The following is a 15,320-nucleotide window of genomic DNA, read 5'->3' on the forward strand; positions in this document are numbered from 1 at the left end:
ACCCTCTTAGCCTGCAATTCCACTTTCAGATGTATTCCTTCAAGAAATTCTTACACAAAAGTATAAGAAAATAAGTACAAAAAAAATGTTCACTGCTACCTCTTCATAATTTTGAAAAACTGAAAACATGTCCATCCCTAAGGCAGGCAACAAATTATGGCGCATTCAAGACAAAGAAAAATTACAGAGCAGTTAAAATGAATCAACTATAGCTACATGTATAAAAACATGTATAGAAATGATAAATACCAAATTCAGGACAGTGGAAGGAAGAATGGAGGAAGAAAAAGAATACACAGGAGTTCTAATTGTATGCAAAATCCTTAAGTTGGTTGATGAACCTACTTAAATCCTTAAGTTGGTTGATGGATAAGTATTAGTATTTCCTCCACTTTTTTGTGACTAAAATATTTCATAATAAAGAGGTTCCCTGAGGAAAAAACACAGTGAAGAAATTATGCAAAATTAATACTCAAAAGATTAGTATAACTCCTACCCTAAAACCAATTATGGAGTCCTAAAATTAAGAGCTTACATAATTCATCCTTAGTTTAGAATAGTGACTATTAAAAACATACATACTCTGTAACTGATGTTACACTTTCCTGTCCAAAAGGTCCAACTGGGTCATCCTTGAATTTATCACTTGGAAGCTGAGGAGGTAAAAACTCAACATCTTTTTTCTTTGGGACCTTGTAATACTTCCAGGCTCTATTAGTTTCATCTTCTTCCAAGTTTACTGCTGTACCAACATATATTGTAGGTTCTACAGTTTCCTGAAATTGAGTTGGGAAAGAGTGGGATAAACTGTCTATCCTATCTTCCATTGGTTTAGAAGGAACCAAGGGATCTGGTGTTGGCATTTGATAAAAATGTTGACTCTGAGGAGTTGAAGGTGTTTTAGTCACTCCTTCATCAACAACATCACAGGGGTGAGGACTAAGTGGGGGCGGTTGAGGTGAATTTGACATTTCAGTGCCATGCATCTGAGGAGTCTTTGCTATATCATTAGTTCGGATGTTTGAAAATCTCACTTGACTGTCTGAAGCAGAAATCACGAGTCTTTGGCTAGTTGAATCTGTGTCCATGCCAACATCATCACTAATAGATACTCGATGGTGAAAAGGAGTCAAGGGACGTTTCTGTGGTTTTTCACTCTTTTCTTGTTTTTCATTGGTCTTGTGCTTAGGAAGTACTTGTTGTTGCTGATTTAACAATGGTGCCTGTCCCTGTTGCCCAGGATTTCTTGGTTTCAGAGTTTTGTGCCTAAAAAGTTTTCAAAAAGGTTTAATTAAAATCAACGCATATAAAGGAAACTATCAGATATTTTTAGATATTATGGGTTTTTATTTTTCCACACACACTCCTAAAAGATAATATGAAAGTAAATGGAAAAATAATTTGTTCAGGGTTAGAACAGGTGGTACAGCAGACAGGGCATTTGCCTTGTACATAGCCCACCCAGGTTCAATCCCTGGCATCCCATATGGTCCCCTGAGCATTACCAGGAATAAATTCTGAGTGCAAAGCTAGGAGTAACCCCTGAGCATCACCAGGTGTGGCCCCAAACCAAAAAGCAGATGAACAAAAAAGACTGTCCAGTCACCTAAGAGTATGCAAAACTCCTTTCAAAGAAAAAACCCTGAAAACTCAATTTTTTATACTACCTATATGATCAAATAGCTAAAAATGGTTTGCCTAATGTAATCTAAATATCTCAGTATCTGAATAAAAGATTAGATTATATTTGAAACAAAGTATAGAAGGTCTAAGATCAAGGGAAATAGCTCAAAATAGTAGAGCACATGCCTAGAATGTGTGAGGACTGAGTTAAAGATTTCCTATACCGGATGGCACTCCATTCTACGCATTGCCAGAACTAAGCATCAAATCACTGGTCAAGAAGTCAAAATCATCATGCCTGGACATGTGTACATCATTAGTTTCTCTGGGCTACTAAGCATAGATACGGCCCTGTTAGAATAAAAACATTCAACTATATTAGAGTATGAAATGTGCCTAATATTGTCACAGTTATTTGAGGAGCATGGGGGAAGCAGATGCAGGCATACCTGGCAGTGTCTGGGGGGAATTATGAGAAATGCGAATTATGGGAATTATGAGAACCACTACTGCGGCTACATGCAAGGGAAGTGCTTTAACCCATATACTATCTTTCCAGTTCCACATTATATTATAATTATTATTTTAATAAATGAAGTTAGTCATCATCTACAATCCTACAAAACTGACTAGAATAAAATTCTACTAAACTTAAATTAGGACCAGTCTGGAAGTCTGAGCTGAACTAGAAATGACTAACTAAAGGTGCCTGTCATACCTCCACCTTCCTTCTCCAAAGGAATTATCACTAAAAAAGAGTGAGCTGACTCTTTGTGACATCAAAATGCCTAAAAGAATTATTTTCTCCATAATTTAAGCGATTTTAAACTTAAGAACTTAAAGCTATATATTTAGAATGCTAATAATTTCAGTGAGAGTTTAAGATGTGGTTCAGTGGAGTAAGAATACTGTAACTTCTTTTGGTTTTGTTTCTCAACATTTATATGAATCATTAACAAAGTATTAGCCACTCAATTCAGTATATAGACAACAAATGAAATTTGTCCCAAGAATAAGATGTAACATTTTATTTAACTGGAGGGTTGAGGGGTGTGTGTGTGTGAGGGGGGGGGGGACCACAAGGTTGAAAGGGAAGTTCACCGAGGTCCTTGTGGAAAGGAGGTGCGAACATGCGAAGGGTATGGTGTTGGAATTACGTGCATGGAAAACCATCATTAACAGTACTGTAAATCACAAAGCCTGAAATTTTTTTTAAATAAATAAAAATTTTAAAATAAGCTGATGTAACTGTTTAAGCTACAAATTCAACTAGCTACTTTTTTTTTTTTTGGCTTTTTTTGGGTCACACCCAGCGATGCTCAAAGGTTACTCCTGGCTCTGCACTCAGGAATCACTCCTGGCGGTGCTCGGGGAACCATATGGGATGCTGGAAATCAAACCAGGGTCGGCTGCATGCAAGGCAAACGCCCTACCCGCTGTGCTATTGCTCCAGCCCCCTCAACTAGCTACTTTTATAAATGGAATACTGTAACTGTTGAAATAAAAAAAGACTGCAGACAGAACTATACTTAATACAAAATTGGCATTATTTATGGCAGGGCAGAGATATGGGATGAAGAGGGTTGAACCCAGGTGACCTAAATGCAAGGCAAGTCCCCAATCTGTACTGTCTCTCCAGCCCCTGAAGGCATATTTAAAAAATTACATATGCCAACAGTCAGAAGATCAAGGGGTAAAAAAGGGCAATATTAAATGATCTACACAACTCAGTAAGGTGATATTTTCTAAATAATTGGTGAAAGACATAACAAAATCAAAAGAAAAAATATTTAGAGCAAACAAGATTTTTACAGCTATGGGTTTCAGATTTCACAGTGTGTCAACATATATCCAACTACCACATTCCAATTTTTTTGTGGACTATTAAAGAATATCCACAATTCTCAGAAAACTATTAAAATATGCTTCCTTTTACTAACCACACAAATATACGAAGATACATATATCTCTATCAAGACAATATGCATTAAGACTGAATGAAGAAGAATTCAGCTTACTATGTCTAACATATAAAACTGAAACAGCACTGTTCTAACCTTTTGTACTGGTAAATGTAATCAATTAAAAAATTATATTTATATTACTATGCAAATATATACATATTACTATACATACACTGAATGTATTATTATTTTATTTTTAATAAGTACTGGAGCGATAGCACAGCGGGTAGGGCGTTCGCCTTACAAGCGGCCAACATAGCCGACCCGAGTTCGATTCCTCCGCCCCTCTCGGAGAGCCCGGCAAGCTACCGAGAGTATTCGATATGCCAGACACAGTAACAACAAAGTCTCCAATGGAGACGTTACTGGGCCCGCTCGAGCAAATCGACGATCAACGGGAGGGCTTTACTTTTTTAAGCACTGGTGCCAGAACAATAGTCTAGCAGGCAGGGTGCTTGCCTGCATGCAGCAGACCCAGGTTTGATCTACAGCATCCTACATTCCTACATGGTCCCCAGAGCCCACCAGTAGTGGCCCCTGATTGAGGAGCCAGGAGTAAAACCTGTGCCAAAAAACAAAAAATAAAACAAAAAACATTTTTAAAACGAAAAAAAGGAAAAAAGAAAAAAAAAATCAAGTGTCATTTTAAGGTTTCTCTAAAATAAGTTTAAAATATAACCTAATTAAATAAAAGATCTTAGGGTTCATAATAATTTTTAAGACAAATAAGTTCTAAGACCAAAACGTGGTTGCTACACAGGCACTAAGGAAAGATAAATACAGGCAGTATGTTTGCCTTGCACGTGGCCAACTTGGATTCAGTCCCCAGCATCCTGTATGGTCTCCAGAGCATGGCCAGGAGTGAATCCTGAGTGCTGAGCACCATGGGTGAATCCTGATTGCCATCCAGAAGTAAGCCCTGAGCATCGTTCAGCATGGCCCAAAAAACAAATTCATTTCTTTTTTTTGGTGGGGTGGGGTTGAATATTAATCCTGGAAAGCTCAGGGGACCATATGGGTGCTGGGGACTGAATCTAGGTCAGTCACATGCAAGGAAAATGCCCTGCCCACTGTGCTATCTTTCCAGCTCAGGAAAGATAAATTCTTTTTCCCCCCCGTTTTTTAGATTTTTGGGTCACACCCAGTGATGCTCATTAGTTATTACTGGCTCTGCACTCAGGAATTATTTCTGGCAGTGGTTGGGGGACCGTATGGAATGCCGGGGATTGAACCCAGGTTGGTGGGTCGGCTGTGTACAAGGCAAATGCCCTCCTTACTGTGCTATCACTCAGGCCCAGGAAAGATAAATTCTTAATTATCCTTTATGAAAAGAACTGCTTAATTACTTAGAAGTATTCAATGGAAGAAGAAAATGACCACTTGTCTACTTACCCTCTATAAAAATATTATTAACTTAGGCTACAGACTAATAATAGTGACTCACTAAAATTTTAATAACATTAAATCACAGCCATTTTCTTCTATATGGACCTTTCTCCAAAAACTAGTCTTTTTTTAAAGAACAACTAAATTTCATACTAAAGTTCAAACAAGTTAAGGCATATTTCTGAAACAGAAGTTGTTCTTTAAGCATAATTTTACATGAATCGCATCATATTTATAGTTGATGAAAGTTTGTGCTAGTGTTATTTGTAACTTTTTAACATATAGCTTGTTAGGCGCTGCTTTTCTTCTTCTGAGAATTCCACCAGAAAACCTAGAGTCAGTAACTGTAGATGATTTAATCTTGCTAATAATTGAAAAGGTCAATTAAAACATGGTTAAATTATTTATTTTCACTTGTCATAATGTGGAAACCATTATCAGTTCTGAGATTAGAGAAAAATAAAAAAACCCAAAATCTATCAAGTAAAATAGGTCAAATCTTTTTAAGTATTTAAATAGCCTTCTCATCCATCTCTATTACATTACCCATGCAGTAGTTTTATTTCCTTCTAAAATTTAACACGGATTAAAGAACTATTTAAAAACTAATGAACTGTCACTCCCATTACAGTACAGGCATTTCAACAATCTAGTCACAGAACTGTTTATTGGTGCTTCCTGAACCCAGAACTCACCCAATCACAAAGTACATTGATACATCTCGTAAAAAACCATAAGTTTTTTAACATTAAAGCAAATCTACCAGTAACTACAGTGGAAAGAGACTTAAGACATGTTAAGCAAAATATATATACTGCTAAGTATTCAGAATAATGCTTGTGTATTAGTAGGGAAAAAACGCATTCCAAATAATTCTTTTGTGCTAGGGGGAAAAAATATAAGAGAACCTCAGGAAAAATATTTAGAATAATTAATACCTAATTGGAAAATGGTTATTCTATGGAAAGTGGTGAATCTGGAGAGATAATGGTCAAGGGGAACTTAAGTTTTATCTATATATTTTAAATTTCTTAAAATTATACACTCATGAAAATTACTTATATTACTTTCTTCCCCTAGCCAATTGCAAACATAAGGGAAGCAAACATATTAGGCAAGGTAAAAAAAAAACATCTATGTTTCACAAAGGAAACAGAGAATTGTTCACTAAAAAAAAAAAAAAACGGGAAGGACTATTAATAGTAGGAAGCTTCTATTACTTCTATAAAATGGCAATAAGATGTAGTGGTCTCAGATGAAAGAAGGCTGGAATAGTGCTAGAATCAAAGAACAGGCTTAGTGAAAACTGGGACCCACAGAATAAAGAGACTGTTACTAATGTAGAAATACTACTGGAGTTAATTCAAGAGCAAAGTGAGAAAGCAAACCAGTTTCTTACCTACTCTCATAACAGAAACTCTATGAGGATACTTTAGGTGTCCTATTAATCAAATCATAACCAGAATCATCATATACAATATTATCTCTTAATTATATGTCAATAAAGGTGAAGAGAGAATTAGAGAGATAGTTCAATAGGGCTGTTTATGTATTTAAAATACAGGAAGCCCAGGAACAGTGTAGTCCCTCAGGTCACCAAGAGTGACCATAGAGCAGAGATGGCAGTAGCCTCCTTACAGCCAAGTGTGGCCCAAAAGTCAAACTAAATGAATAAAGAGAGGAAAACACATGCGAAAGTAAGAAAACCTGAGCGGACAGGGCAATTGCCTTGCACACTGCCGACCAAGATTTGATCCCCGATATCCCATATGGTCCCCCAAGCACTGCCAGGAGTAATTACTGAGTGCAGAACCACGAGTAACCCCTGAGCATCACTGGGTATGACCCAAAAAGCAATAAATAAACAGTTATATTCCCAGCAATATAGAGAACAGAGATAAGGGAAGACAGACTGAGAAGAATGAAAGCAAGCTAAAGAGATATTTACCAAGGTATGCCCTACCTCTTCTATGGCAAGAGGAAACACAAATAGGGGGAATTCAAAGGTTTTTAATAAGCATCTGGAGAGACTAGAGGAGGAATCTGAAGTACAGAATACAATAGTTAAAAACTAAGTGGTTAGAAACACTGTGTACTGCAAAACAGTAAATTTACCAAAGTAAGCCACATGTATAGATTTTGAAAATATAATCTCAAAAATCCCTGGAAGAAATTTTTTGAAATATGGACTTTCAAAATTTCAATTTGGAATCCAAGAATTTATACATACATATATTTATCAATATGTTTGACCTAAAACAAAAATATTTTAGACAATATTTTTAAAATTCAAATTTTTCAGAAAGAATAAAGCAAAAGGAAAGGTTAAAAACTTAAGCTGGAGAGATAGTATAGTATAAGAGTTAAGGAGCTGGCCTTGCAAGTGGCCCACCCTGGTTTGAATTCTTAATCTGAAGTCCCACATTATGCCAGGGATCAAAAACAAACCTCTGACATGTAAATGCATGTGCTCAGCCCTTTGAGCTATTTCTCTAACCCTGAAAGCAAAATAATCTTAAGAATTCTGAAAGCTAAATCTCATCAAATTTCTAATACATAAATACAGCTGTGTAAAGACTTTCAAATTTATCATTTCTTCTAGTGATCTTCCCATCGATAGAATGATTACATACACTTTACAACACTGCTCTGGTTCCTTATAGAATCTTATTTTCTGTATCATATGTCATCATTTTACCTATACCTTGCCCAAAAGGATGCCATGGCATCCTTACTGCAAAAGAGTGTAAAATTTCTGCCTATAATATCCTATCACTTTTATGAAAACCCTGGGGAAAAATATTTAAAATACAGATAAGGCTAAAAAAATAACTGAGGGATTAACACGCTTGTCTTTCCATGCAGTCGACCCACATTTGAGCTTCAGTACTACATATGGTTCTCCTAGCACTGCATGGGTCACCCTGGGGTAGAGTCAGAAATAGGCCATGAGCACCTTTAGGGTATGGCCCAAAGACCCCTTTCCCCAACCGCCCCCAGCAACCCTGCCCCCGGGACCCCCTCCCCCGCCATACAAACTTCACAGAGTATGTATGAAGACTTTTCTCAAGTGACTAGTGACTTATAGCTGCTATATAAGCCACAATCCAGTATAAAATTGCTCTGTTTGGGCAGAAAACAAAGCTCTTATGGTCCAGCTCTAGTAACCAAAAACTTAAAAGACATATATTTGTAAGAACTTAAAGCATGTACTCCAACCCTTTGAGCCATCCACCCCACCCCAATAAATTACTAATTTTTCCCTCAAGTTTTCTAAGCTTTGAAAAACAATCTAACATGCTTTTTTGAGTATTTTAAACTAAACTGAGCAAAAATATTCAATAGCATAGGAACTATAACCCCGGCACATGTTTATACAAACATTAACTGACTGAAAAATCTACCTCAAGCAGCTGCAAGTTGTTCTCTGTGTGGCTTCAACAAAATCCCAGCAGGCTACTTTATCAGCTATCTCTTCTTCACACAGACCACTTGATGAAGCTGAATACTTCCTCCTAAGATTTGAAATTATAAAATTCATTAAAATTTCTAGAACCCTGAATTAAACATTAAAAAATGTATGCTAAAAATAAACTATTTGGGGGCTAGAAAGACAGTACAGAGAGTAGGGCGCCTGACTCGCACACAGCTGACCTGGTTTGGTATCTGGCATCCCTAAACCCCACCAGGAGTAATCTGTAAGCAAAGAGCCAGCAGTACATATTGAGCACCACTGGGTGTGACCCAAATACAAACAAACAAACAAGTATAATAAAAATCGGCTATTTAAAGAAGTATCAGAAGACTTTAACTCCTAACTGTAAATAACTATCAACATAAAAATTTTAAACTTCCAAAATGAAAATACGTACTTGTTCTGTGTTCTGTTCATATTGCATTCTTGCCAAACTCTATCCACCACGTGATTTGCTAATTTTCTGGGTATTTTCCCACCATGGTGGCTAGTACTATCAGAGCTGAAGCCATCAGATGATGAAGAAAATTTGACCCACTTCTGAGCAGACTGAGGATCAACTGAGAACAACAACAAAAATGGCTATACAAGAGTAAACGTAGATTTCAAGTAACATTATTTTGAAGATTAATCAAAATAACAACCTAGTTAAACTAGGTTAAACAACCTAGTCCAATTACTTGGTAAGACTTATCTTGAGATTTTTATATAATTTTTTTTTTTTACTATACAAAAAGCAAAACAACTGAACAGTGGATGTTAAGTATGGTATCAATGTTGATTTCCTGAGTTCGAGCATTAAATTGAAGTGTCTTTAAAAACCACCAAGTCTGTAAGTGTAAGAGTATCTTAAGGGTCATAGGGCATTACATCTATATATTTATTCTTAAATAGGTCAGAGAAAGACCAGTGAATGCACACACAAACAGAGACTGATGGAACAAACATTAATAGTTTGGGAATGCAGATGAGAGTTCTTTGCACTGTACTTGCAACTCTTCAACAAGTCTAAAATTATTTCAAAAATAATTTCATATTCATTGCTTAAAGTTAGATTTATCCGCAAAGCTAATGCAAGGAATAAGTACAATACCTGTCTGAACTTCCTCAGGAGATGTAGGTGGTGTAAGAGTAACTGAAGACATAGCAGGATCTCTTGTGGAAGCAGGCACTTGGTGGACACCCAAGCAAGAAGCTGAACAGTGAGAGGATCCCACAGAGCTAGGAGGAGGAATGTCTGACTGAGGGACTAAAACAAAGCATGCTGGGTAGATCATTCGAACACCAGCTAAAAGGGAAAAATACATAGAAAGGCAATTACTACTGTGATTATTAGTGGAATTAATTTCACTTAAAGGCACTGTAAATACAAAAAAAAAAGAAAGTAAATACAATCAGAAAAAAGTATACTTAATGTAGTTTTATAAATATTTATTTTTGACTTAAGATTTTTCTGAAGAAACCTCATCGCAGTGATTATCTTCAATAGGAGATAATGTTCTTTTTTCATTTTTGGATTTTCTAACCAAGAATGTGCATTACTTATTTTGCTCTAAATTTACAAGTTTAATTGTGAGTTTAACAAAAGGTATACTGGGCACTAGGATTATGAACTGTTTTCTATTTTATTCTTTTTTAGGAGAACTGAGGAGCCTCAGAGAAGTGTTTAGGAGACCCAACGGCCACTCTTGCTGATACTCAGTCAAGAGGGTTAGATAGCTCAATTCTTAGGCATTGTGGTTTCAATTCATTTCAACACAGCCGCAATTTTTAATTTCAATTATTGGTTCACTTATATTTTTCTCACACCTCCAATGTCTAAGACTGAATATGTATCTTCGGATCACTGTTAAGCATGGCTATATGACTTAATTTAGAATGTAAGTTTCATGTGGCATAGGCCGCATGTTAAAAGGAGATTTTAGTATGCTTATAGGGATCAAAACAGCCTCTGTCCTCTGCCTGGAGATTATACTGTCTCTAATATAACTTACCCTGTTAATCTTGATTCTGGGTATCTGAATAGGAGGGCAAATTGAATAGTCTATTTGAACAGAGCTGACAAGCAGAACAGAGTATACATTTTCTGCTTTTAAGTTAGAGGTTCCAGTTCTTATCAAACGCTAAAACAATTCTTAATACTACTCAGTTCTTAATAAAGGCTGTCAATTTTCCCTGCATTTCAAGGATTATACACTCACATTTCTTTTTATTATTATTATTTTACTGAATCACCATGAGATAGTTACAAAGCTTTCATGTTTGAGATTCAGCCATACTATGATCGAACACCCATCCTCCACCAGTGCACATTTTCCACCACCAATTATCTCCAATATCCTCCCCCAGTCCTCACCATGCCTCTATAGCAGACAATTTCCCAATACTCTTCTACTTTTGGGCATCATGTTTTTTCCAAATTTTCCCACCACCATTCAAGCCTGTCTGCCAGGGACAGATGCTAGATAATTAATTTTCCATTGCTCATTTTGGATATCATGAGAATTCGCACAGCTGCAATGTGGCTGCTCGCTTCTGGGATCCTAAATTGTAGATGGTGAGGTTCCAGAGACACCTCTGTAGGGAACTAATCTATTTTGGGATTCAACTGGGAGTCTCAGGACCTGGGCTGTTGTTGCACCAAGATGGTGCCCAGCGGAAGCTTGTGGGCATGACAGCTAGGCCATGGAGCGGGCCTCTCTGCCACCATGCAGTCTATAGTATTAGTTCTGGTACCCGCATACTGGAGCAATAGCACTGTGGGTAGGGCATTTGCCTTGATGCGGCCGACCCGGTTTCGATTCCTCCGTCCCTGTCAGAGAGTCTGGCAAGCTACCGAGAGTATCCCGCCTGCAGAGCAGGGCCTGGCAAGTTCCCCGCGGCATATTCAATATGACAAAAACATTAACAAGTCTCACAATAGAGACGTTACTGGTGTCTCCTCAAGCAAATCGATGAACAACAGGAGGACAGTGAACAGTGCTACAGTGCTATCAGCATAACTAGGCCTTGCTTGTCATTCACAAGTTTCTTGGCATCCCTAACATGTTTCTGCCTAGGTGTAATATATTCGCCTACACTAATGACTTTAATGCAGTAATGTTTTATCTAAGGAAGTGAGAGTGAATATAATATACATCGTATCCTAGCAGAAAATTTAAATATGGTCACATGGTTAGACACGTTAAAATTTCCCATTAAAGGGCTGCAGCAAGAAAGGGAGTAGAGCGTTTGCCTTGCACACAGCCAATCCAGGTTTGATTCCTCCATCCCTCTCGGAGAGCCTGGCAAGCTACCAAGAGTATCCCGCCCACACAGCAGGGCCTGGCAAGTTCCCCGTGGCATATTCGATATGCCAAAAACATTAACAACAAGTCTCACAATGGTGACGTTACTGGTACCTGCTCGAGCAAATCGATGAACAACAGGAGGACAGTGAACAGTGCTACCCGCATACCTGGGCCTTGCTTGTCATTCACAAGTTTCTTGGCATCCCTAACACTTTCAAGCTAGGTGTAATATATCCCCCTACACTAATGACTTTAATGAAGTAATGTTTTATCTAAGGGAGTGAGAGTGAGTATAATATACATCACATCCTAGCAGAAAATTTAAATATGGTCACATGGTTAGACACATTAAAAGTTCCCATTAAGGGGCTGCAGCAAGAAAGTGGGGTAGAGCATTTGCCTTGCACACAGCTGACTCAGCTTCGATCCCCTGCATCCCATATGGTCCCCTGAGTCTTGCCAGAGTAATTCCTGAGTGCAGAGCCAGGAGTAACCCCTGAACACTGCTGGGTATGACCCAAGTCATGCTCCCCCCCAAGAAAGTGACCATTAATCCTGTTTTTAGTAAGAACATATCTCAGATATTGGATACACTTCCTGTATAGGTTACAGAATGAAAGGTATAAGTAGCAAAACTACAAACTACAACGACAAACTGTGACCCTGATGTAATACAACTATGAAATAAATTTTTGTTATAATGTTTTGTATAAAAGCCACTACATTGGGGGCTGGAGCGATAGAATAGCGGGTAGGGCATTTGCCTTGCACGAGGCCAACCCAGGTTCGATTCCCAGCATCCCATATAGTCCCCTGAGCATCGCCAGGAGTAATTCCTGAGTGCAAAGCCAGGAGTAACCCCTGTACATCTCCAGGTGTGATCCAAAAAGAAAAAAGGTAAATAAAATATATTTTTTTAAAAAAGCCACTACATTATTGTAGCTGTTCTGTTATTTAATCTAACTAGTACAGTCATGTACTAGTAACATTAGACATATTAAACTGTATACTGGACTTCTGGTATGGTGTTCTTATTAATGGGAAGTCTAGGTTCTCAACATGGGACTGAATGAATTAAACATGATGTTAAACTATATGCTTTATCTCTACACATCTTAGCTTTCTTTGACTAGGACCCACAGCAAACTGGTATGTTGTATCTCACTGTGAGTAAAATGAAATGCTTGCTTTTCTTTCCTTTTTACCTTTACTATGTCTTTTATGTTTCAAGGCACTATGTTGGTTTGCATAAATCCAGATAAAGTCTTTCCTCTCTGTAATAGGGTCTACCCCTCATGCAGACAGGAAAAACAGCTATGGGACCCCAAAGCCCTCTTTCAGGGAAACAGTCAAGGGATTGGTCTAAATTATAGGAGCAGGTATTTAACAGGTACTATTTCAAGTACTCTACAAACCTCAGGGTTACCCTAGAGGCAGACCGGCTCAAGGAAAGACTGAAAATCATCTCTGCTATGGACAATGAGGAATCCAGGCCTGGAATCAGCAATGACTGACTCAGCTAGGGCCCTACTCTCAGCATCAAGAAAAAGACTGGAAACCAGGATCTCTCCCAGTCCTGAAGAAGGGATGGGATGGACTCCTTTCTGCTAGGACACCTCTAAGAAAAATGAGGCTCAAGGCCACCTCCAGTTCAACCTTGAAGTCTTGAGGCCACCCAGTTCATCGTGGGACCTGATCTTCTTATGGCCAGGCCTGGGTAACTCTGACGTGCCACATAAGATTAATACCGTTATTAGTGTGTCTCCTGTCTTTAGCCAACCCTCAGAACTTCTCAGTAAATAATGGGTACCCCAAATAAAGAGTTCTCTAATCTTGCTGTGTTTATGCAAAAGAACAAGTCATGTTTATTAAGCCATCTGCCAAAATTTAAAATGAAGGTGGAAAGAAAACCATGTTTCTGTGACTTGCTTTTAGTAAGAATCAGATTCCAATTCTATAGAAATGATTAAACAAATACATCCTAATCTTGATTTAAAAGGTACCCACTTTGGGTAATTTAGATAAAACTTGGTTGGTTGACTGTAGGTAAACAACCTAGTCTATAAAGGGACTCAATGTTGTACATGCTGTCACAAGTCTGACAAGGGCATTGGAAGCCAGAGCTTTATCAGGGAGAACCTCAGCTCAAGGTGCAGAATTAATTTCTTTTCCCCAATTGGCTGTCAATTGGCTACAGTGCCGAGAGTGGACATCTAAACTGGTTCTAAGTATTCATTCTTAGTTCTATGAACATAGTCTTTTGGAGAGAACAAGGATTTTTAACAGCTCTTTTTTTTTTTTTTTTTTTTTTTTGCATCATGGGACTAATACCAGAGAATATTTCCTCTAAGCCAGAATATTCTGTGGAGAGGAACAATAGGCATCAGAGCAAGCTTTTCAAAAAGAAAATTGATTCTTAAAGGGTTACATGAAGCTTCCAACATGGGAAGAGATGCTTTAACACTAGTAAAAACTATCTTCCATGGGAAGGAGCTTAAAACTGTGCTTTCTGTGCCATTAATGAACCTAGTTGAAATCTTGGGCCTCCTCCTAATACCTATTCAGCATCAAAGAACTTACCCAGAGGAGGGGAGGAGGATTGGCATGCAAATGATCAAATGCTCAAATGTTCAAGGTATAAGTATCTGTTGGTTCTTCTTGATAACTTCAGTGGATGGGCAGAACCTTTTCCAATCCATACTGAGAAAGCCAGAGAGTGGCTTGGTGTTTCTATGTCCATGAGATAAGTCTGGACACAGAAAGTCATCCTCTAACAACCATGGATGAGGCAGTTATTCCTTTCCATTATTTTTATGGTAGAAATGGGTATGGAATGATAGCACAGCGGGTAGGGCATTTGCCTTGCATGTGGCTGACCCAGGTTCGATTCCTCCACCCCTCTCGGAGAGTCTGGCAAGCTACCTAGAGTATTTCATCCGTACGGCAGAGCCTGGCAAGCTCCCCATGGCATATTTGATATGCCAAAAAGAGTAACAACAAGTCTCACGATGGAGATGTTACCAGTGCCCACTTGAACAACTTGAAGAATATGGGAGGACAGTGCTACAGTACAGTCATACATTTCTCTTTAGGATTATTAGTCAGAATTCATACCAACAAGAACTTCTACTGCAGCTAAAGAATCATCTTCCCAATCCATATCTTCTTGTTTTTCTTCAGACATCTCCTTCAAGCAGGAAGAGATGGGATAGAACTGTTTCCATTCACCTATCAATTTTTTTGTAGCTGAATCAGACATCTTGAATGCCTGTCCTGTGAGAGTTCCATTTAGTCCAAATGGGCTTAAGATAACTGGAAATTGAAAAGACATTAAACAAGCAATTGAAATTACATCACAAAAAAATGAAAGAGCACTGCTTATATTATATAAAATAATCTTTTAGGGGGAGCCCACATGAAGCAATGCTTAGGAGTTATTTCCGGCTATGCACTTAGGAATTACTCCTCATGGTGCTCGGGGAATCATATGTGATGCCAGGGATCAAACCGTGGGTCAACCACATGCAAAGCAACCAGCCTACCTGCTATACTACTCTCCAGCCCCCAAATTGTCTTTCTTTA

General features: G+C 38.1%; 1 protein-coding gene across 2 annotated transcripts in view; it reads right to left on the minus strand.

Moving 5' to 3' along the window:
• Positions 1-15,320, minus strand: part of MED13 (mediator complex subunit 13) — a 114,179-nt gene that overhangs the window by 63,129 nt on the left and 35,730 nt on the right. For both annotated transcript variants that reach the window (XR_008794216.1, XM_056126442.1), the window contains exons 5-9: positions 14,853-15,050; positions 9,542-9,736; positions 8,846-9,008; positions 8,378-8,488; positions 583-1,266 (exon numbers count right to left, since the gene is read on the minus strand). Coding sequence is in view for 1 of the 2 variants with exons in the window: in XM_056126442.1 (XP_055982417.1) it covers positions 583-1,266; positions 8,378-8,488; positions 8,846-9,008; positions 9,542-9,736; positions 14,853-15,050 (1,351 nt within the window). In the remaining variant the exon portion in view is untranslated. The remainder of the gene's footprint in view (positions 1-582; positions 1,267-8,377; positions 8,489-8,845; positions 9,009-9,541; positions 9,737-14,852; positions 15,051-15,320) is intronic.

Source organism: Sorex fumeus, unplaced genomic scaffold, assembly GCF_029834395.1.
Source record: "Sorex fumeus unplaced genomic scaffold, SorFum_2.1 ptg000063l, whole genome shotgun sequence".
Lineage (NCBI taxonomy): Eukaryota > Metazoa > Chordata > Mammalia > Eulipotyphla > Soricidae > Sorex > Sorex fumeus.